The sequence below is a fragment of the Electrophorus electricus genome, chromosome 15 (genome assembly GCF_013358815.1).
Source record: "Electrophorus electricus isolate fEleEle1 chromosome 15, fEleEle1.pri, whole genome shotgun sequence".
Lineage (NCBI taxonomy): Eukaryota > Metazoa > Chordata > Actinopteri > Gymnotiformes > Gymnotidae > Electrophorus > Electrophorus electricus.
Genome location: NC_049549.1, coordinates 1,784,013 through 1,808,058, shown reverse-complemented (window position 1 = coordinate 1,808,058; position 24,046 = coordinate 1,784,013). Strand labels below are relative to the sequence as shown.

The 24,046-nt window shown below is 37.4% G+C and overlaps 2 protein-coding genes and 1 long non-coding RNA gene across 4 annotated transcripts; 2 read left to right on the top strand and 1 right to left on the bottom strand.

Moving 5' to 3' along the window:
• The first annotated feature begins 547 nt into the window (after positions 1 to 547).
• On the top strand, positions 548 to 13,749 carry zbtb32 (zinc finger and BTB domain containing 32). Of its 2 annotated transcripts, none has more exons than XM_027025649.2 (5): positions 548 to 653; positions 5,394 to 6,450; positions 9,115 to 9,224; positions 11,931 to 12,104; positions 12,444 to 13,749. In XM_027025649.2, the coding sequence occupies exons 2-5, from the start codon at positions 5,480 to 5,482 to the stop codon at positions 12,671 to 12,673; spliced, it is 1,485 nt and encodes a 494-aa protein (XP_026881450.2). In that variant the 5' UTR covers positions 548 to 653; positions 5,394 to 5,479; the 3' UTR covers positions 12,674 to 13,749. The 2 variants fall into 2 exon arrangements, with proteins under 2 accessions (XP_026881450.2, XP_026881449.2); XM_027025648.2 differs by having other exon boundaries at positions 5,391 to 6,450.
• On the bottom strand, positions 9,168 to 19,635 carry LOC113587125. The gene is made up of 3 exons (XR_003411703.1): positions 19,587 to 19,635; positions 19,397 to 19,506; positions 9,168 to 9,252 (listed from the first exon to the last, which is right to left on the bottom strand). It is a non-coding gene; the product is annotated as an uncharacterized LOC113587125 (long non-coding RNA).
• A 3,131-nt stretch (positions 19,636 to 22,766) lies between these two features.
• On the top strand, positions 22,767 to 23,720 carry LOC113587117 (olfactory receptor 52B2-like). Its single transcript, XM_027025635.2, has one exon. The coding sequence runs from the start codon at positions 22,782 to 22,784 to the stop codon at positions 23,718 to 23,720; it is 939 nt and encodes a 312-aa protein (XP_026881436.2). The 5' UTR covers positions 22,767 to 22,781.
• Positions 23,721 to 24,046: the final 326 nt, after the last annotated feature.

Here is a 24,046-nt window from a genome sequence, read left to right as displayed (position 1 = left end):
TTAGTTGTTTTCCATCTCTTGACATTTGCGAATTGTGGATTGTTTGTCAGAGAATGAGTAGGCGGGTGAATAAAAAAGCGAAAGGAAAAGTGGATTCAGTCGTGCTATGTGTGGAAAAATAGTGCTTTTTTATTTTAAGAAACCTTTTGAAATCAAAACATTTAGTGTTGTATGCATGCACTGACTTTTGAAAATGTAAAAAAGTTAACAAAGATTAAAGTTAAATATTACATTTTTCAACAATTATTTATCTTCTTATTTAATTACATATTTTACTTACTCCTAAAATAATAACACGTGACATTTAAGACCTTTTATCCATATTAATATGGTATGACCTTTTTTCTCCTGGCATCTTATAGTTTCATCTTGGCCATTGCCATTTATTTTACAGTGTAGCTCTAGGAAGAATGAATCAGGTTGTACAGATGTGCATCAAAGAGGCCAATCAGAAGTAACTGCTTATGAAGGGGAGGGGTTGTCCAGAGTGCAGAGGTGGTCATGCTCTAGTTCACCTACATTTAATCCTCCATAGGTCGATGTCATTTCTGGGCAAAGCCACAATACGTATGTGTAAAAGCGTGTATGTGCACGCGCGTGTGTGTATGCACACTCACCCATTTCAGGACGTGGCCTAAACCTCAAATGCACTGGTAAGTCTTTCTTGTACTCCTTCTCTCTTCCATCTCTCTCTTGCCGTCTTGCGCTACTGGACTATTTATTAGCTGAAAAACATCATAGATAGTTTTCAAATGCTGCCGTGCAAGTCACACTGATTGTTAGTGTGCGTGGAGAGCCTCACTTTAGCAAGCCTGGAGAGGATGTGTCATTGCTGAGAGGTTTTCCCCTTTCGACTCGTGGGCCTCTGTCTCTCTCTGTCTGTCTGGACCTAAACTGAGCACTTCATTTCAGCAGTTTTGTGTTTCAGTGAAGTCTGCAAGTTGCCTATGTCACCCTACAAATGACCTTTTGATTCTTTGCTAATCACTTTGTTTTCAGAAAATGAGCATAGGGTAGATTATTGGTAGATTGGATGAGGAAGTATTGTAACATTTGAAAAATTTTGATTATAGATTATTCTCTTATTTGTATAGCGCTGAGATAGGTATCAAAGTCTTGCACTGTAGGAAGTTCTTAGTAGGTGAGTTTACTAGCTTCAGCTTTCTGCGTGTTTATAGATGAATGTCTGTAGCATCCTTTTCTACCTGTCATATCCTCACCACAAAATCGTTAACATATTTTTTTTACTACTGGCCATGGTTTTATTCTTTCTCACATAAATGGTTGAATTTTGCATTTTACATAGGGCATAAATGATTTAGCATTTGGTATTTGGGCCATAGCATTCATAACTGCAGCCTTACCTGAATGACTGCAGCACTTTCAGGATTGATAATTAATATTGATCGTAGTGTCAGTAAGCTTCTACCAGACACATCTGAGAATGTCAGCCATCAGTTATGCATAATTACAATTCTTTATCATTTTGTTCTAAAATAGCTGAGCTGTTTTGCGCCTTTTTATCAGTGTTAGAAATATTATTTGAAATATTTAGAGATGAAATGCAGGACTAGGACTGGGGTAATCTAAGATATGTATAAATTTGTTATCGTGAAATAGAACAAATTTATAAAGATTGGCCTTATTTGCATATTACATTGCGACATTTGTCCAGCATACAATTACATAATACAAAGGTATAAAAAACTATTTGTATTACATCTTAAATAATATGACCAAAGATTTTGTCTACAGTTTTGGTAAGGAAAGTGGCTAGTATTTTGTAGTCTCTTCTGTCTGACTCTCGAATCCCTCTTATTGGGTACACGCAGTGATCTACCTTTCAGAAAAATAAAGTATAATAAAGTAAACACACACACACACACACACACACACACACACACACACACACACACACACATATATATATATATATATATATATATATATATATATATATATATATATATATATATATATATATATATATATATATATATATATATATATACACACACACACACACATAATCATTTTCCACACACTAATCTACACTAGATGTAAGGTGTGTTGCATTTTGAAACAACTGCAGCAAGACTCAGATATTTAAACTCAGCAATAAAGTCACTAAACAACTTTTCACCTTTCACCAGCTGATGATTTGGGCATGTAGGGCATATAATGAACACGACAAAGGAGTGTTTCCATAACTCAACACTTTGGGGTTATGCATGTAAAACTGCAGAAAGCTGACCAGAATGTTTAAATGTTATCTAGGTTTCCACAGAGCAGACATTAGCCATATTTTTAAATGAATCAATTCTGGGAAAAGAATATTCGGAAAAGCCAAACGGGCAATATTAGGTTAGCCAGTAACTCCTGGAAGTTTCCCAAATCTTATTTCAGTTGAATGGATAGTTCTTCATAGCTAATAGGAAAAAAACCCCAAAAAACAAAAAACAAAACTACTACAAATCAGGCTAATTAATTGGTAAGATGTCTAACCAAATGTGTGCTATGTTTTATTTAATCTCTATTATTATGCTATCCAAAAATAGAAAAATAAGAAAAACTAATATATATTTAGACATTATTCTGGTTGTGAAATCTAACAGGAAGTGATTTCAAAGCACAAGCTTGCAAGAGTATTTGTTTAAATTATTTTATCTTGAATTCCAGTAATTCGGAAATTAAGGTCTATCACTTAATCACATCTACTTTCCATCTAATCTGTCATCAACAAGACTAGAATAAGGGGGAGTGATCATATCTTTAAAATAATATTGCATGCAAGTTTGGCAGAGACTCTGTCAAATCAAAATGATATTAAGGTTAGCCAGTGAAGCCAGTGCAGACAACAACAATAACAACAAACTGGGATTATCTAAGCATGAAAGTTCAAAGGCGCAGTGAGGAAACACCTTTGACCAACTTGATGCTGTTCTGTCTATGTCATTATTTACTATGCCATCAGTCCTATGCCTCTAGCCTCAAGTGTCAATGGGTATTCAGAACTTGCAATATATATATATATATATATATATATATATATATATATATATATATATAAATTTTTTTTATTAATTAACTTTTTTCAGTATGTGCTACATGCTTTTGCATGTAGATGTCTAGAAGCAAAACTAATTTATCTTTCTTTTATAGAAGTAGTGTATACTGCAATGTGGTAAATTTAACATAATTTTGCGACGTACTGCTCCGTAATCAAATGATGTACCAGTCACCACATCACACTGTTACTACAGTAGATTTGTATCTTAACCAGCTTACTGTATTCACTTTGATACTGTTGTTGTTGATGAAACAAACTTGGAGCTTTGTCTTATGAGAAGACGTGTACAGGCATTAGTCAGAGTTTCACATTCTACAGAGATCTGTGGCCTTCCTTCAAGCTTTAGAGCAAAATTTCAAAGATGATGCAAAGTGTGAAAGGTGTTCTCTGGTTGACGTGGTCCAACTCACTAATAAACACCGCCTTCAGATGACAAGCGTCAGAGTCTCTGTGAAATAGGAGGGCTGATCCGTGGGTAGCTGCTGGGACACAAGCCGGGGCTTGATCAGCCCCGGCTGGGTCCCTTGGGCGAGGGTGTCTGATGTTGAGAGACCTGGAACATCCGATGACTCCAGGTTATATCACTGATGATGCATCCTAGTGCATCCATGAGATGTTTCTTACATCATAAAATAAATTATGTTAATATGGACAAATGGAAGAATTCCATGCACCTTATGAGAATGACTTTCTCATTGTTCAGTGTCATCACGGAGCTGCATAAAATTAGGGTGGGTGGAGGATGATATACAACTTTTGTCAGAAGTGGAAAATTTGCAGGTCACACACCTTATACACCTTACAGGTGTGAGAGTTAAATTACATTTTTTTTTTTTTTTTTACAGTTTTACAGTTTTCAATATGTTTATATTGTATCTTTTTAGATGTAATCTTAGATGGTATGAGATTTAGGATACACCTTTTTTGTTACATGTAGGTACAACCTATGTAATCTATAATACTATCATTGTAAAGGCTGGCAAAGTGTATAGTATCAGTATTGGTAATGTTAACAGCCACTGCCAGATTGTGACTGTCAGCCATGGAAAAGTTACATCAGAATAGCTCAAATAAAACCATGGGACATCTAGAATTTACCATCGTGGACTGTGGATTTATCTTTTTGTACATGGATGTGGGTGTATATGCATGCATGTCTGTGTGTGTACTTCCACGTATATCTGTATGCATGACAGCGCTATGAGAATGTATGCCAATATTTCTGGATGTTAATTAGTAATATGAAAAGCTTTCCTGAAAATATATATATTTATAAGCACCAAATTAGTTGTCTGTATTTGCTTTAGTGCTTCAAGTGAAAATATAAACCAGACCCATTGAAGTATCTTTCACTTTTACATTTATGTGAATTGTCATATATACCACTGAATTAAGATAGGGAAGCTTAAAATGTTAAAAAAGTTAACAGTAATTTAGGTTGTGAAATCAACCATTTAAGTCAAGATAAATCATTTTTTGCAGTACCAGATTTAAGGGATACATACATTTATCATTTTCATGCTTTTAAAGAACCAAGCAATTTAACGTTCTTTAATTAAAATATACAGTGTATATGATATTGTAAAATGCGCTATATTATCATTTTATGTTGAAAATACATACACTCTATGGCATTTAAGAGCTATAAAGCAATTGCCACAGCTTTATAAAACTCTTGTAATTGTTGTGGTAAAATTATTTAGATGCAACTCCTAAACTTGTTTATGAGTTGATGCATGTGAAAAATCTTTGGCTAATGCTTACATGGCCTTTTCGATCTTATCTGTTTTGAACTATTTAACTTTTTTTTGGATTTTGAAAAAGTACACTGCTGCTAAACAGTAAAATATTTGTTTTGTTTTTTTTGTCATTCATTTATTTTTTTTTGCATGTTTTTCATGAGGTTAGCAAATATGGAATTCAGATTTTTGCACTTTGATTTTTTTTTTTTTCAAATTTTGCTGTGAACATTTGTACGTTTACTAGATGAAATTTCTCAGTGTTAGTCACATTTGTCAGTCATCTCTAAAACCAAGGTTATAACTCTTGTTTTTGTGGGTCACTTGTCAGACTACAATGTATATTTCAGTTTAAGGCAAACATTGATGGTTGATGGTTTTCATGTTCTAGCTTTCTGAGCCAGATAAAAACTACTGTAGAAACAGAGATTTTTTCACTGCTTGACTCTGGTGTGTTGGAGATACAGTTGCAATGACACATGCTCTAGCCAGCAGTGCCTGGTTCTGAGTTCGCACTGTGAAGCCCAGTTAGTTGAATGCATCTCCTCTGTAACTCCACTTGTTTGTTTCTTCCTTTTCAGCAGGTTGAATGGAGATTACCCAGCACACCGTACATCCTGATCACCTTCGCCAGTGTTCTCACCCATCCCTATCCTCTGTATGAGCAGAGATGATCCGTATTCACAACCCTAACCACATGCCCTTTTTGCGTCACACTGAAGCATTTCTGCGGACGGGCACCCTCTGTGACACTGTCCTCATAGCGGACAGTCATGTGTTCAAAGCGCATGCTTTGGTGCTAGCCTGGGCAAGCAAGAGCCTTGAACGGCAGCTCACCAGGCAGAGTCCAGGTATGGGCTATCGGTGCACCATCGACAGTGTTCCCCCCAACACTCTTAAGCAAATCCTGGACTATGTGTACAGTGAGTGGGTAGAGGTTCCAAAGGAGGACCTTCTGGAGCTGCTGAGGGGAGCTCAACACCTGGAAGTCCACGCACTTGTGGAGCAGTGTCAGGTGCAGATAGACAGCCTACAGAGGATTAAAGATGCAGGCAGGGGGTCTACACCAGATGTGGACGTAGGCCATTGTGATTCAACATCATGCAAGAAAATCCCCTCTTCTGATGAGGCATCTCTCAGTTCCTCTTTAGATTCTTCTCCTGTGATCCACTGTGACCACGCAAGGGCCCGGTGCACCTTCACTCCGTCGCCCCCTCTACAGAAGCCCCGCTTGTCTATGGCTGCATCGTCACCCACAACTTTCACATATGCCACAACCTCCACCACGGCCCGCTTGGCCAGTTCTCCATCCACGGCGTCCGTTCTCCGCTGGCCCCCGCTGAACCCCTCCCATCAGATGGTGCTTAGCTACAGCGACCTCATGGCGATGCGTGCCCTGACGGCCTCCCAACACATGATGGCCTGTTCTTACCCCACACCCATGTACCCATTCTTTCACCGCCCCTTCCAGCCACAGACGTCCAGCTCTCTGTCGAGATACTCAGGGCTTCTTCAACCATACCAGCATCTCCTTGGACCTGGGCCTCTCACTTTAGCTAGTCCACTCGTGCCAGGCCTCAAAGGGAAGAGTGACTCCATCAATGCAGCACTAGAAGGAACAGTATCACAAACCAGGGAGAGGTGAGGACTTGTGCTTAAGGAATGCCCCTCTCAATGTTTAAACATGAAAAAAATACATTCTATACTAAATAGAACAGAATAGCACACACAGAAATATACCTATAAAACATGAATATTGAAAGCCATAAATTAATGTAAAGGTCATATCATTTGAACAGAAATATGAAAATAACTTATTAATAAGATGCATAGCTTTTCAGAATAATACATGAAACATCTATGTTCAAAAACACATTAAAGATATAGTATAAAGTTTCCTTGCATAAAGATGAAGACATAAATTGTAACCACTAGTCTATTACGAGGATGCATAACTGACTTTGAATTTTTTGGTCTTCATTACTCATGTGAGGCTTAGATGGGTGCAGTCTATGGGTCACTGGCACCTCAACTTCGTATGAAGAGGTCGTGTCAGACAATTGTCATTCTGTCTGTACTTTCCAATAGTCATTTTCCTTAGCTACCCCTCCACCTACACACCATGTCTTATCACAGGTGTCACCAGTCACTAATGACTCATTATACACCTATTTAATAGGGATCATTTAATTAATAATTTGATTACTTAATACTACACATCTGTAGGTGATTGCCTGTTTTGTTTACTTTTATCTGTTTATTGTTTTTTGGAAGAAGAGATGCTGATCAGTGTGCCTCCTCTGTTGCCCTGGCTTAAAGCCACACAAGATGCAGCACTACTGTATGTATGCACACAGCCTTTGCACTGTACTGCCCACTCGGTTCCTGTCTGTGGAGTGTTATGGAGCAAAAGTGCTTTACTATCAGGATGGAGAATCAGAGGGGAGACCCCTTAATTCTCCCTCATTACCCAAACATCAAACATGAAAGTCTCTCTTCTCCATCAGAGCACTGTGCTGTTTCAGTCTCATTTTAAGCCAATGTCTGCTTACACACACACAAACACACACACACATGCACACGCACACACACACACACACACACACACACACACACACACGTCTGCACAACATTTGTTTAATGACTATTGACAGTGACAGAGCAAAGAGGAGTTGCATCAGCTGCAGAAAATGACCTGAAATGTTCTTTCTGCATACTACTGTGTGTGACCTGCTCTAGACCGATGCTCAGTATCAGTGCTGCCACCAGTTGAGCAAGACTCCTACCTGTAGTCTTGCAGCAAACGTTCTGAGCCCATTAATCAATCAGATAAGAGTGTGGCTTCACTACCCTCCTGTTCTGTTTTGGGAGAATGAGTGGGGACTTATCAGCTCCCCAGATCTCTTCTCTCTCCTATTGCAGATTTTAATCAGTGTCCACCTTCGTCTTGGCAGAGGAAGCCATCGCTGTCATGCTTTGCTTCCTGCTACACACGCAAATGTTTTTTTCTTTTTTCTTTTTTTCCCTTCACACATTTTCTCTCTGTTAGTTTGAGACCCACAAAGGAAGGTGATGTAAGATCCTGTGTAAGTGATATATTTTTTTATGTGTTAAAAGGATTAAGGTTTAATTTTCAGTTATGAGACATTCTAAGTTCGGTGACATTGCATGCACAAACAGTAGCATCCATGCAGATGTGCATGTGTGCAACGTTCCACGCATGCATGCTTACACAAACACATGTGGGAAGTGTCTAAGCAACCTTTTAAATAAATAAGATTATGGTATGCATTTAATTATCTGTTTTTAGTTTTAGTATGTTTGATGCGTTTTATCTTAACTGAAAAACATAACTGACACCTCAGTTCAACTCTGGTGCTGTGTATAGAAATGTAAGTAAATGACAGTAAAATATCAATAAAATGCAAATGACAGTAAATAGTCAAAAAATAACAATATTACAGAAGCTGATATTGAACCTCTCTGTAGTGAATACCTCCCTGTAGTAATTTCATTTGTTTTGTGTTGTTAAAGATTTATTTTGGATTGATAGCATTGGTTGTTTTTTCTTTATAATAATTTTACGAGGTATAGAAGTTAGTAGTGATTTAGGGGGCAGGGCTGGAAAAGATACGAACAAAAACAGTGGAATCTACAAAGAGGTCGAGATGATGAAGAGCAGAGCGCAAACACTCTCAGTAACGTTATCAGCAGCAAACTGCGTTTTATCAGTGCAATCACATGGCCATGTGGTGCAGCGTTAGATGGTGCAAGAAGACACTTTGTTCCATACTACTTCATGTTCTTCGAGTGGTATCTGAAAAATCCCAACTGTGAAAAACTGTGAAAATAAAATGCTACTCAGCTCTTAAATGAGAGTACCAAGTAGAGAGGCATTTTTTCGCCAAATGTCAGTCACACATAAGCATCTATAACTCCAATACTAATATAACTCTAATTCATTCTCACTCGTCAGACTGAGCTGTGGTCACTCATATTTAAGCAGAACGCTAAATGTAAACCCAAACAAGAACACCTCTACACATGTTTAGGCCCCATAATTACATGGAAATTTGTTACATGTTTTGAAGATGTTGAAGAATTTATTATTTAGTGCAACATATATAATAAATGACTGCTATCCAGGTCTGTCTTGTAACTTAAATTTTGGGAAGGTGTAAATGAAATTGAACTCAGCATTTGCAATTTAAGCCAGAGCCATGGGGAAGAAGCGCAGCAACATTTAAGCCACCTCTCTCTCTCTCTCTCTCTCTCTCTCTCTCTCTCTCTCTCTCTCTTCCACAGGAAGCCAAAGATTCAGTCAGACAGGGAAATTATTTGCAGACATTGCAGCAAGCCAGCTGTAGAAATCTCCTGGAGACAAACACCCAGGTCCACATCTTCAGGAAAGATAGGTGCGTGGATGGACTCACACACGCACACCTGCACGGACACACACACACACACACACACAGAGCAGGAGTTGGTGGTTTATCATGTACAAATAGTCATATATAATTCTAATGTAGTTAGTAGTCAACATCTGTTAACCTTTTTCCAAAGAAAACTTCATTCTTATAATTGTGTGCATTATGGTATTACATTTGTATTGTTTTCCTTCCATTTTTACAACAATAATTAGTATTCTGCTTTATTTTGCATTACCTCAATGAGTATGGTGCCAGATCACAGCATAGATAGATAGATAGATAGATAGATAGATAGATAGATAGATAGATAGATAGACAGACATAGAGATAGAGAAAGATCTCTGCGGCTCTCTCTTGTGGTACACTGGTGCACTGCTGTGGTTGCTTGGCAAACAAAAACTGTACTGTATTTTCTGCAGTGAATTATGATTGGCTGTACAGTGCATGGATTGTAAAAAAAGATGACGATATTACCTGTTACCCCACATTGTATTTATGTTTTCATGTATGTGTGTTAGACTCATAGTATAAGATTTTAATAAAATGCACTACATAAACAACAGAAAGGGCATGAGAAAAGTTCTACCTAATACAATATCTAGTCTTTAATACCTAAATTTGTAAGTAGGCCAGTGCAAAGCCATCTTGTGCATACTTCAGCAAAGTGAAACAGTTATTTTACACTTTTACTGTTTATTATTATGCTCAGCTTTCATGACATTTGCACATTTCTTTCATGTCAAATTATTCTTTAGGATTTTATATTTCTTTTTTTGTCATTGCAAATTCCTCTATGTGTGAGTACGCATGCGTACATGTAGGAGTCTTTATGACTAGGAGTAGGTGATAAGTCACCAAAAGCTTTATGTCACTCTTGCAGCAGCGCAAATTTACAACAGGTTCCATATGTCCTAGGTTCTCACAAACTGACTTGGTATCTTAACAAAGACAAAAGTGTTAACCACGCTTTTTTTCTTCATCTTTTGAGCTGTATGAGAGAGGATGTGGTGTGTGTATGTGTATGTGTGTGTGGACATGAGGAGCAGTACAGCAGGTTACACACTGAACGCTGCCACAGGATGTTCTTATCTAAAAATGGGCCCCTAACCATCACCATAGTAACACTGGTAATGATGGTAAGACTGGGATATCTCTACAGTTCTGATCCCATCACCATAGTAACACTGGTAATGATGGTAACACTGGGATATCTCTACAGTTCTGATCCCATCACCATAGTAACACTGGTAATGATGGTAACACTGGGATATCTCTACAGTTCTGATCCCCTCACCATAGTAATGCTGGTAATGATGTTAACACTGGGATATCTCTACTGTTTTGATCCCATCACCATAGTAATGCTGGTAATGATGGTAACACTGGGATATCTCTACAGTTCTGATCCCATCACCATAGTAACACTGGTAATGATGGTAACACTGGGATATCTCTACAGTTCTCATCCCATCTCCCCCTCAGATCCACTTGATATGCACCATATACAAGTGCATATGTGAGCAACCTTAAAAGCTATGAAAAATGAGCTTCAAACTGTTTTACAAGAGTATGAATCTTTTACATTCGTGATAAAGAAACCAGATTTGCAGCGCAAGGTTCTGAGCAGAAAGCAAAACTAACAAATATTAGGCTGACCGACCTGTGCAGAAACAGAGCAGTGTAGTTTGGAAATAAATGTCATTTGCATATATGTTAGTTAATTAACCACAGCGACCTTCTTATATATTTCCACTAGTTTGCTAAGTGGAAACAGGAGAAATGTACTGAGGGAAATGCATGCATGTATTTATTATTTTGATTTGCATTTTAGAGAATGAATGCATTTACAGGCCATTGTACACTATGCTTCTGTGTAAGGCCTTGCATTGATACTAATAACTCAAATGGCTTGCTTTGCTTGTAGACTAAGTCAGATTAGGTATTTTAAGACTAAGTCCACCATCAGACTGACTAAAGTTCCACTGGCCTCTGAGCCTCATGCACGCACCATTGTTGACTCTCACAAATATCTTTCACATGTGGTCACTGGTTTGACAGCAGAGTGGAACGGGGTTATCTCCGCCTCAGAACATCAAAAGAGCTAAAAATTCACAGAAATGTGACTGAATTTGTGTGAGCAGGAGAAAGCCAAAATCCTGTGCTGGCCATTGCTTGTGTGAAAATATGCACGGTGCTGCCCTTGCCTTAGATCTATTTCTGAGATGGTGTGATTATACTGGCACACTGGCCTAGAGAGCAAGAGTGTAGCTGTGTTTGTTGCTGGTGGATGCAAAGTGGTTACATTTCTCACCTTGCAATTACCTTTTATTCTTAAGATAAGCACAGCTGCAGTATAGTTGGGCTACACAACACTACTACAAACATATATTGAGTCCAAATGAAATTCAAAATGAAACTAATACTGAAACAGAGCTAACCATAATGATTGTTGTAATCAATAACTATCACATAGTGCATAAGACTATACCAGCTCTGGAACCTTTCAAACAAACCTGACACAGATTCAGTGTTCAGTGTCTGTCTCTCTCTCTCTCTCTCTCTCTCTCTCTCTCTCTCTTTCTCTCCTATTCCCTCTCTCTTTGACCTCCTTCTCTGTCTCTCTCCCTCCCTCCCCCCCTCCTCTCTCTCACTCTCTCACATCCTCTCTCGCTCTCTCTCTCTCATTGCTAGGTTCCGAGGAGGTACATGCTGGATGCAAATTCTGTAGGAAAGATTTGAGGGTGAAGCAATCTCAGCGAACGCTGAGAAGGGACCTCAGAGGAGAGAAGCCCTATCAGTGTAAACATTGCAGCAAGAGATTCAGTCTGAAACACCAGCTGGACACACATCTCCGAGTACATACAGGTACCAAACACAGGATACTTTCCAAATCAAATTACCTTTATCCATGTACAGCACATTTCAGTGTTTTCCTGCTCTGTAAAGTCTCAGTGTTCAGCTGATTAACAAGCCCTTCATCAGTTGAACTAGAGTTAGAGCAGGAACCTCGAATCAAAGACCAGAATGTGAACAAATGAACGGTTCAGTTCTGTTCATACCATGCCCTAAAGCCTGATTCTTTATCAATCTTTTGATCTTTGCCTAGATGCTACATGACCTTGTCCTCTCTCTATCTGTCGCTCTCGCTCTCTCTCTCTCTCCCTCTCTCACTCTCTCGGTTATTCTCTCCATCATGGTCGCCAGGGGAGAAGCCATTTGAGTGTCGGCTGTGTGGTCAGCGGTCACGCGACTACTCTGCTATGATTAAGCATCTACGTACGCACGGTGGGGCCACACCGTACCAGTGCACCCTGTGTTTGGAGTTCTGTAGCAGCCTGGCCACTATGCAGAAGCACCTGAAGGGTCACCCCAGTCAGGACTTTCCACCCAGCTGGAGTCTGAGCAGCACCTACCTCTACACCTGCCACACATGAGAGCCAGCTCTGCTGTCTTTACTGTTGAAAAGGAAAATGAGGCAGTTAATATGCTTCCTAATATTATATTGCAGTGAACAAAAATAATAATAATAACAACATTGCCTAATAGCATAATATGATTATTATGCCATCCTACACACCACCACACATGCAGTACCCTTTAATTATGTACGAACCATTTATTTGAACATTCTTTATAATGTTATGACCGTTTTTATAGATTTTGTGTCCTTTATCAGGTTGCTAATTATAAACCTACTAGAATTAGATTTTTTTATTTTTCAGTGTGAACTATAAGCTGATATTTCCTTTTAAAACATCTCAGCCATTTGTAATGCTGGGAGTTAAATTAAATATTCAAATCTGAGCAGGAAAGTACTGTTAAAAATACTGTCTACACAGCAAATCCAATCACTGTTATATATACATTCACCACCCACCTAATTAGAAACATTTATTTAAAAGAAACACCTTCATGCAATGCCTTGTGTTAGCCATCCTACAACAAGAAAACTGTTGTCTGAATATATGAATGGCCTGAATATATGAATTTTCTGAATATACACCAGTGCAAGAGTCACCAGCATGCCATCATCATGACTGTGTCACTGCTCTGCTGAGAATGGCTGGCCACCCAAATAATATCAGGTCAGACGTGGTCCTGTGATCAGGAGCGGGCCCTCGATTAAACTGGGTTGAAAGGTAAACTGATAAATTGCGCATAGCAACAATTAACAGCAACTACAGTGTATAAAACTGTACTGTGTACAGATAAACTTCTTATAAACAGAGCGTGTTTGTACTGTATCTGGGGCAGTGGATTAAAATGTGTAAAATGTTGGGCCTCATCACTGCTGCTTTTGAAACTCTTCATATGCATTTACACGGAGAGTCACAGAACCATTAGTCATTAGTTTATAGCAATATATCTTTCTGGAATTTATTTCATTAAGCAAATTGTTATTGCTTTTTTTGTCTTAGAGTTTATGCATGAGCTATTTTTGTGGCTTATACAACTTTTTAAATAAAGCATTATAATTTCAACCACAATAATAAACAAGCAAATAAGTAAATAATAAAAATGTGTCTGCTTTATTATAGAAGTAGAAGATAGAATTTGAGATTTTTTCATAGTTAAAATGATTACTAGTATCATATTGCCCTCTTGTGGACAGTTATAATGTGCAAGCTTGCTTTCTGTCCTGTCCGTATTTGTTCTGAAGACTTCAGAGTAATCAAACTGCTGTCAAAGCTTAAACAGTGGGCATTGCTTCCACATGTATTCAAGGAAGAGTGGAAAAATATTTCTGATATATATTTCTGCCTTGTAGGTCCAACAAATTAACTCCAAGATCTGACTGTTCACTTGATACCTCATATAGCCCACCCCTTAACACATTCCATTGCAACTCCATGAAACATGACCATCTTTCTTTTCCAAAAGTTTTTTTCTTTTCTGACCAGGATGTTCAAGGGGTTTCCATCAGTGGGAATGTAGGTGGAATCAAGCATGTTTTCAAAAGCTTTCATCCTTAACTGCAGGAAAAAGTGTAAAAGTTGCTCTCTTCATCTAATTTTATTGTCTACCTGCCACCTTTGTCATAGGGTGAAATGCTTTGGCCTTTCATGTGTCAGACTAAACTCCCTCCATCACTAATTGATCTCTGTAATGTTGTGTATACTATGCTTTGGGTTAGCACAGATGCATAGTTTGACATCTTTCTCCAGTAACCTCTTTACTGCTCAACAACTACACTGATTCTTAAACTTTTTTGTAGTTAAATGAATGCTCCAGGATTTTCCAGAGTACTACTGCCCTCCAGGTATTTCTTGGGGAGGCAATTTGTGAGTGGTCTGATTCCCAGAGAGCACACACACTGTCACACTTATAAATATGTAAAGTGTTCTAAATATGAGTATCTGCAGTAAATGTAAATGTTGGTACAACATACTTAAGATTGGTCCAGTGATCTTGACTAGGCTACCAAGCAGAGTGACCTGGTTGGGTGGTAGCTGGCTGTTATGGAGTTGCATGATTCAATAAAAATCACTGAAGCTTATCATTCTGACAACTAAATATGTAATGCACTAGCTTTTTATATAATGAACAGTATTATATGCATATTGTCCATTTGCTGGCTTCTTGCTTTGTACTGAATTCATTAGGAAAAAGTACCAAATACCCTCTAAGTCCTTCACGACACATTGCTCATACCTTCTTCCAGGCACTGAGACTTAAGAGTGAATACACTACACTACAAACATGTCTACTGGCCTGCACCATCAGTTAAGGCCCTGGGCACAGTGAGTGACTTTTGACCTTATTAATCTTAAAATTGTGTCACTGTACTACTGAATGTATTTGGATCTGAACTTGTTCTATCAATCCACACATTTCAGTTATTTTCACAAGATGGTCGGCTCTTGTAACATGTGGTTTGACACTAATAGTAGCCAGTAATTAGCTCTATCCGTAATGTTCAAAATTAGCACAGTTCACAGCTTATTGTGGTTTTTATGTGTGTCTTGGCTCAGTTTCAGTAGAATGATGTGCTGCTCACATCTGGAATCTAGACGGCAGCTAAACATTCTTATATTCAGAAATGTTTCAGGTGTGGTCATGATACACTGGTAAAGCAACAGGATATGTCAGGCCTTGCCTGACCTCCAGCATATATTACTCACTGGATCACTGGAACAAAACAAATCGAAAAAAAACGTAATGGAACATTTTCCAACCCATCTTATTAATATCAAATTATGATGAAACTCTTGGTTATATACTTTTGGAATACTACAGCACTGTATCTCAGTATGTTTTACACTAGGAAAAACTGCACCTGATGCAGGGGATAATTAGGTATATTAGATAACAGATCACAGTGACCTACCTATCTTTTTTCCACTTGATTGCAGCCCAAAACAGCCTAAATTGTTGTTCTAAATTGCAATTAAGAGAAAGAATGCATTTACAGGGTTCAGTACACTGTGCTTCTGTGCTATGTTGTGCACCCATACCAGACACTTTCAGTTCTGTTCAACTCTTTTTGCTTATGGATTAAGTCACCATCAAAATGCCATTGCAAGTATCTTGCTGTATCCATCATCAGACTGACTAAAGTTCCACTTAGCTCTGCCGTTCATGTACACCCCGTCGGCGTCTTTCGTGTGGTCAACTGGTTTGTCAGCACAGGGAAACAGAGTTGTATTCGGCTCAGACTAATGAGAGAGCTAAATGTGCTCATAAATATGTGAGTTTGTGTGAGTAAAAGAAGACAAAGTCCTGCGCTGACCATTGCTTGTGTGAAAATATGCACTGTGCTGCTCTTGCCTCAGTTTCTGAACTGATTTGACTATCTTGGCACACTGGCCTTGAGAACAAACGTGAGGCTGTGTTTGTTGCTGGTGAATGAAAAGTGGTTACATTTCTCACCATGCAATTTCCCTTTATTCTTAAAATCACTTGGAAGCACATTTGCGGTATAACTGGACTACACAACCCTACCACAAACATGTATTTAGTCCAAATAAAACATACTGGAACATGATTAGCATAATTAGTAACAACCACACAGTGTGCACAGTGTGCACTGGGGTACTGTAAACAAACCTTTGACTATATCTGCCTCTTAGTGTCTCTCTGTCTCTCTGTCTCTCTCTCTCTCTCTCTCTCTCTCTCTCTCTCTCTCTCTCTCTCTCTCTCTCTCTCTCTCTCTCTCTCTCTCTTTCTCTCTGCATTGCTAGAATTAATCTGCATGAGTTCTTTTCCTGGATGTACATTGACTGCACATTTCAGTATTCTCCCTGATCTTAACACACCTGCCACACCTGCCTTAATGTCCAGGCCTGCCTTGATTAACTAGCCCTTCATCAGTTGAACTAGAGTTTAACATTAAACTTGGAATCAAGGACTAGAATGTGAACAGAACAGTCTACATTACACTACATGCTGCTCCCAACTTATTGTATGATAAACACAAAAGTTTTCTTTCCTCAGTGGTCTATAATCTTCCACCTAGTCTTGATTGCCAGGAGCAATTCAGTTCTGTTCATACCATATCCTGAAGTCTTACTAACTAAACATAATACAGAGTGCAACTAATATCAATTTTGATAAGATTTTTGGTTACATGCTTCTGGAATGCTACACTGAGTTAGCTAACACTGTCTGAGGTCAAAGAGTTATACCTCTTTATTTGTTTTAAACTTCCCTGGCAAAACGGTGGACCTGATACAGGCCATAGGTTCAGGTAACAAGAAGTTTGATACACGACCAAGAATCAGTGTTTATGGACTAATAGAACCATTCAGGCTGCTGGTTCTGCTTTTCTAGGCTCAACAGACATAAGACAAAAAGAAGAAAGAAAAATGTTTTTAACCCATAATCTTCCATTTAAAACTAATATAACCTTCTTATGGACAAGTGCATAATGTGAAGTGATACCTCCTATGTAGGTAATGCTTACTACCCATTATGGACATGTTCATAGGGACAATCACACGCACCTGGGTTTTCCTTATTCACACGTGGGAAAGCTATAATATGCTCAGAGGTCCGAAGTAACGACCACATGAATTAATTAAATTTGGCTTTGTCTAAACATCTGCTCTGTTCTTTGGCCAGCTCACTGGCTGCTAATTAATAGGCATTTTTTCAGAGTGGTGGATGAATGTTAGCTAAGATCAGTCTCTAACTCTTTAGTTTTACCTCAACATTAATGATATTTTGAGGTTGACACCAAAATATCATATATCAATACATAAATACAGCTACCTAAAGTGAATTAAAAATATAGTCATGTATGTCAGTTTTCTACATGAAGTGCATCTTTATAATTCTTCATGGATTGATCACATTTTGGAGAAATAGCAACTGCAGTGAGTTGTTGAAAAATGAAAAACAAATTTAACAACTACACTGCCACATCTCTCCAATTATAACTTCCTCAAAGTTATACGAAAGAAGATTTTCTATATATGTTTTAATCTCTAACATCTTTTCTAAAACCTATATTACTTCTTTTTAAAATAATTTTTCTGTTGGTTCTCTCATATAATAATAAACAATAAAATGTTTAAATTAAAAAGAAAACATCCTATTTATCAGTCAAGATCAGTGTCATGGTATTTCTTCCCAAAGGGATTATTAGCAGGGTTGTTTATTACTAAATTACCCGTGTACAAGTTCTACACTGTGAGACTGGGAACAAGCCCCTGAGGGTTAATTATAACATAACAGTGTCAGTAGGACATCATTAACTACATCCCCTGTTCATCTCATTAATGAAAGGATTTACATTAAGATGATGAAACACCCTGATGTTAAAAATGTCTCAGGTGATTGAAAAAAACATCTTTTAGCCATCATTACAAAATAAACTGCACTGTGCTGATTTTGTTATTCTAAAGTTTATGACTGTAACTTAATATAATGTGCAGGAATTAATTGCGGGCCCTCTCATGGATGGATGGATGGATGGATGGATGATAACCAAATTGCAACCAATCACTCAAAGATGCAGATTACAGGTTCTGCATATTCTGCATTTTCTTTTCCATTACATTTTCACACCTATAGGTCAGGAACAGGAAGTTCAAGGTCCATCTCCTCTCCGTAGAGGAGTAGAAGCCGAGCTTTTCCTGTGAACAGTGAACATCAGTGGCCTTTCTACAAACCCTCCATTTTAACATTAGAAGTTACAAACAAGCAGTTCAGCTTCTGTTCACAGTGGAATAAAAACTACAAATTAATTTAATCCCCAAGAACAAGTCTTGTGGTAACAGTGTCAACAGAAAAAAAAAAAAAATGGTGTAAAACAGATTCACAAATTAAAATGGCTTAACAGACTTCTAAATTGTAATTTGGGAGTTAATGCTATATTATGTTACAAACAAAAAATAACTCTACAAAGAAAATACTATTGTCTAAAAAAAGGAGGCCAAACCAAAACAAAAGTGAAGCTATTGCTATAACCTTATCAGGGTGTTTAATCTTCACACTTAGAATGGCACTTCACAAATTCCCCAAAGTAGCCTTCAAGTGGTCTTAATGCTACAAGGGAAAGAGTGATAGGTGTTGTCCTAACTGTGCACCAAAGGTGCCATTATGTGTGTACCACCTACATGTGATTAACATGTTCCAGCAGAAGCAATGCTTTAGCACCTTGTAGTGTAACCTTTAGAAAATCCTGGTGCTAAACTAGAGAGCCTGAATAATGTGAGAACTGCCCCTCTATTATGTGCTCTATGCTTTGTAGGGTCATGCTAATATGAACTTAGAGGCATTGCACCCTTGAATGTAGTTGATTGGTTAATATTATGCTCCTTAGTGTGTCTTAAGTGTTGTTATATGGGAAATAACACATATTACCACTAGAATATCTGGAAATGTTCAGCATATGTCCTGAAAAATCTGAAAAAATTAGTTTAAAGTTAACTCAGGAATGCATATAACATACAGTATTATATGCCGAGGCATCAGCTATAGTATTGTTTATTGCTACCATTAGACTACTTTCTAATACATTTCATACTCTTGGGACATGATTCAAAAGAGTTGTGAGCCCAGTGTTTTACACACAGGCATATCTGAGCCACATGTTTGATTTGTAGTTTCAGAAAGCACATTCCTATATCTGGAATGTGTCTAAGATCCTGAATCTCCTGATCAACTGTCTGTGGGGGACCTTTGTGACAGACTGGCAGATTGTGACATCATACCTGGAAGCTGTCGCAAGCTGGTGTGGGTGATGCTACATTTCGCTGCAGACGAGGCTGAACCATATGCTGTGCGCAATGGCCACTACAACATCATCCTCACCATCCATGCCCTACAATACAAACACATTGTTATTATTTTTCAGGATCTAAATTTTGTTGATAATTTCTCTAAAGCTGAAGCATTACTCACACTGTCTTCGACTTACTTTGGAGACTGGCTATGTGCTTACAGTACATTTACCAATTGAAATGCTTGTTTCACTTTCTGCTGTCTCCTTTTCATGGCAGCCACTAGACCAAAACAACTGGGGGTGCAACCCAAGCTCATATTCAGAAGAGGAAATACAAAGAACCTTACATCAATAGGCTGTCCAAACAAAGAAACAAAACAAGTAACAAGAACCCCAAAATTATAAACCAAAGTCCAAGAAAAGGTGATCACAAGAGATAACATGCTAGACAAAGAATGTTCAGGGTTGCTGAAGGTTGCTCAAGTTTATATACACAGGGAAATCAGGAACTGGTGAAAGACCTTAACACAATGGGACTAATAGTCCGGCGAGGGCGCCCTCTGGTGTCTGGAGAGGGAAGTGATATTTCATCATAATTGATTAAATATTTTACCTAGAAAATGCTTGATTTAAAGGGATTCTACCATGTCACTGTGCTACATGCAATTATTTTTGTGTAGTACTAACCATAAACCATAAACATTTTTCCATGTGTGAAACTAACTATTTTTGTTACAGTGAAATGAAATATCTCACAATAACACAATCTTAGGTGGGTGGTTTTAAAGTTATGACTGATTGGTGTATATCATACCCTTAACATTTACTTTTTATGTCCTCTTTGACAATCAATTATCCATTCCTCCCGGAAAATATTTAGTTGAACACTATTTTGCCAAATTCTCTTAAAGTACAAGGTTTTGTTTTGATTATTTATTTGACATTATTTTACATTAGAGCATGTAACTTCACCCTGAGCATTACTGCCATGGCACCCATGCTGCCCATGCCTTGGGTAAAAGGGTACATTCATTAGCATATGAGCATATCACTCACAATGTGCCACAGAGCGGTTACTGCATCTGGTATAAAACTGGTTCCCTGCTTCCATTTTAAACTGGTTTAAAATGGGCTTTGCCATAACAGCAGAAGGGTCCTTTTTTCTGCTTTACCAATGAAAAATGTTTAAAAAAGACATTGACCAGTTTGAATATCAAAGGTCATCATAGTGTGTTTTCTGCAAATGTAAAATTTGTTAAGGATATTGATAAGAACAAAATTGTATTATTGGGTGGAATTGTAAGATTCAAAAACCAGAATGAGGAAGGAATGCTGAATGTTTGTAGATTCTGGCACATATCATTTTTACCATGAGAAGGTATCCATAGAAACACCACTCATCTCTTGTTGTGACTTGGAATAAATGTTTTGAGAAATTTTTCCTAATATTAAAACCAATGATCTGAATTATATGTTTATTGTGTGCTTTGCATATTTTGGAACTGACACACAGACTCCCACTTGTTTAGGTCTCCCAAAGAGTGATTACACTGGGAGACTGTGCAGGTGGGATTTGGTTGGCTTTTAATGTCTGAAGTATAAAAATAACATGCAATACTAATATGCAGTTCATTTAGATGTCATTTTTTAGATGTTATTTTCTGAGGACTGAAACACAGAATATTACTTCTACATTTAACATTTAACAAATATCCAGAACATTGAGGAGCCTTTAAATGTTTCTCACAGACATTAATAGCAAGATGATGTTGACTAATTATTGATTTTTCATCAAATCCCAACTTTGGTTGACCCTAAAATGTGACATTAGCAGGTTATTAGACTGTCTTGTGCAGAATAATCTGTTAAGTAAAATTGGCAAAATATTTCAATATGTCAAAAATTGTGATCAGTATTGGTCAATCACTGATCAGCAGGTTTGTCTCAGGTTTAGCACTGACCAATCATAATGAAACCTAAATGTCATGTCTCATTAAGGATTCTCTTAGATTCCCTGAAGTTTCAGAATATTTGTCACTGGTGGGGCACTGTTGAAGAAAATTACATACATCTCCTACATATTTTCATGAACATAATATTGGATTCAAATGATTCTTTGCAACTTTGCAATTACAAGTGTTTTTAACTTGTAAGAAAAATCTGTAGACTTGAATTATTTACAAAAAATGTTTGCATTCTGTACTGTTTTGTGCTTCGTGCTTACTTTCCTATTTTGTAAAGTGACCTTTTGTCTTTTTGTATGGCAATACATAAAGCTAATCTTCATTTATTTATTAAAATTTTTTTACTCTGTTTCTTTTCAGATATCAATGTAGTCCGTTCATTGCATTGCCCAGGTATTTTACCTGGCACTGGTAAAACATTTTTCTGGCTTTTGGGTTATATTGTATATCATACTAAAAGATCATAGTGATCATTAACAGGAATACTTCAAAGCAGATTAACATCTCCACTATCTTGTTTTTAATCTAGGCCCCCACAAAAGACACTGTAGGAATGTAACATGTAATACAAAAGGAATGTAACATGTGACACCAACAGTTCAACGCATCACAATAAAACACAAATCGCCAGCAATTGATAGTTCATATAAATTCTTTTGCACAAAATCATACCACAAAAGCAACTGTAAATCAGGTAGTAGCTATATTTACAAATGAGGTCTGTTTGTCAAAGTCCATGTAAAAATGGTCCAAGTAAGAAATCCAGAATGGAATAAGCACTCTGAGGTTTAGTAAAGCATATGTTTGTGAGTCCTTTATTTCTTAATATACTAACTATTTGTGTTTCCATGTTTGGATCATGCATTCAGGATTAGAGCATGCATTTTCTTGGGCAGAAACAAGTCAGCTCAAATTGCATAAATATTATTTTGGCTTGTATTTCAGTAATATCAAACTGAACATGTGCTTATTTGTTATTTAATTGAGTTTTATGAGAGTATTCTCTGAATCTGCAGAGCACCAAGTCTTCTAGAGTCACATTATATCCCCTCCCAGAGTAACCACGAAACTGAGCACTGGGGAATGGAAAAAGCTTGTCATCTAATGTCTGACTTATAAAAACAGCACTCAAGGACAAACTATATTAACATTTCATCTTCTGAAATGATTTTAAGATGTATGGCCCTATTTCTCTATTTCTCTACTGAGCTAATTGTTGTTACAGGTGCGAAGCTTTTTTGGTAAAGGCCCACTCTGGGTAAGCAACCTTCTTACTATTTAAAAAAAAATAAAAAATTAATCTAAAATGTAAATGTCTACATAAGGCACTATTTGTCAAAGTATTCTGTGTGTGCATTTTCCCACTCTGTTGTAGGTTTATTAAAATGCGACACATACGAGGACCTTAACATGGCTACTAATTTTTCCATATATACTACTCTTCTGACAATGGAACCATTGGACATCCTACCATCAAATATTTTTCCAACATTTATTTTTGGAACCCTTACATATTGTGCTATTTTGCTTTTTAATATGACAATATTGATAACAATTGTTCTGAACCAGAACCTTCACAAACCTATGTATGTACTGTTGTTTAACTTGCCAATCAATGACATAGTAGGGGCAACATCCTTCTTCCCTCAGCTGGTGTCTGATATATTGTCACAGAATACAACAATCACCTACTCTGCTTGTTTCCTGCAAGCTTTCCTGGTACACATATATGGAGCTGGGTCTCTTCTCATTCTCACTGCTATGGCTTATGATAGATACATTGCCATTTGTTGTCCACTAAAGTACAACACCTTGATGTGCCCAAATAACGTGTTGAAAATAATAACAATAATATGGATCCTAGACTTTAGTCTGATTGGTTTACTACTTGCCCTGAACTTCCGCAAAGAGATCTGTGGCACTAAAATAGCAGATATGTACTGCAATAATCCATCTTTGATGAAGCTTGTATGTGGGGACATCCAGTTGAATAACTACTATGGACTGTTTATAACAGTTTTTTTACAAGGTGTGTCATTGCTGTTAGTGTTATTTACATATATCCAGATCTTAATTACTTGCATGTTCAAAAGGCAGTCAGATGCAAAGCACAAGGCAATCCAGACCTGTGGCACACACCTAATTGTTTTTTTATTTTTGGAGATCAATGCATTTTTCACCCTAATTTCTCACAGACTAGATAAGGTATCCCCATCCACAAGAAGAGCGTTTGGTGTTTCAGTTATGATATTTCCTCCTTTTCTTAATCCTCTTATATATGGATTGAAAACAAAGGAAATTCGACAGAAGATCATTTTCTACTTCCAAAAGAAGATATCCCCAGCATAAAGAGGAACTACCTGCCAGCGTGATGTCTAATAATATTAGTTACTGCCATCTTCATAAAGGTTTCAACAGCTTAAAAACATATTTATAAAATAATTAGATCACTTTCTCTCTTCTGTAATGTAATGGTCTTTCTTTATTATATTTTTAATATATAGTTTTATATTGATAAGGTTTTTAAGTACATGTACAAGATTTCACACTTCTATGAATCTTAAGAATTTGGAGAATCTGAATATCTTTAATGACATCAGTTATTGAGTGATGTGGTCTACCATTCTTGGTAAAGTAAGAAAAAATTAAGTAAGAATGTAGAGCTACTAACAAAT

Excerpts from the sequence above, each read along its gene's own strand:
- zbtb32 (XM_027025649.2), top strand. The coding sequence starts at position 5,480 with ATGATCCGTATTCACAACCCTAACCACATGCCCTTTTTGCGTCACACT. Across the intron at positions 6,451-9,114 it reads GTATCACAAACCAGGGAGAG|GAAGCCAAAGATTCAGTCAG; the intron begins GTGAGGACTTGT and ends TCTCTTCCACAG. Across the intron at positions 9,225-11,930 it reads CACATCTTCAGGAAAGATAG|GTTCCGAGGAGGTACATGCT; the intron begins GTGCGTGGATGG and ends TCTCATTGCTAG.
- LOC113587117 (XM_027025635.2), top strand. The coding sequence starts at position 22,782 with ATGGCTACTAATTTTTCCATATATACTACTCTTCTGACAATGGAACCA.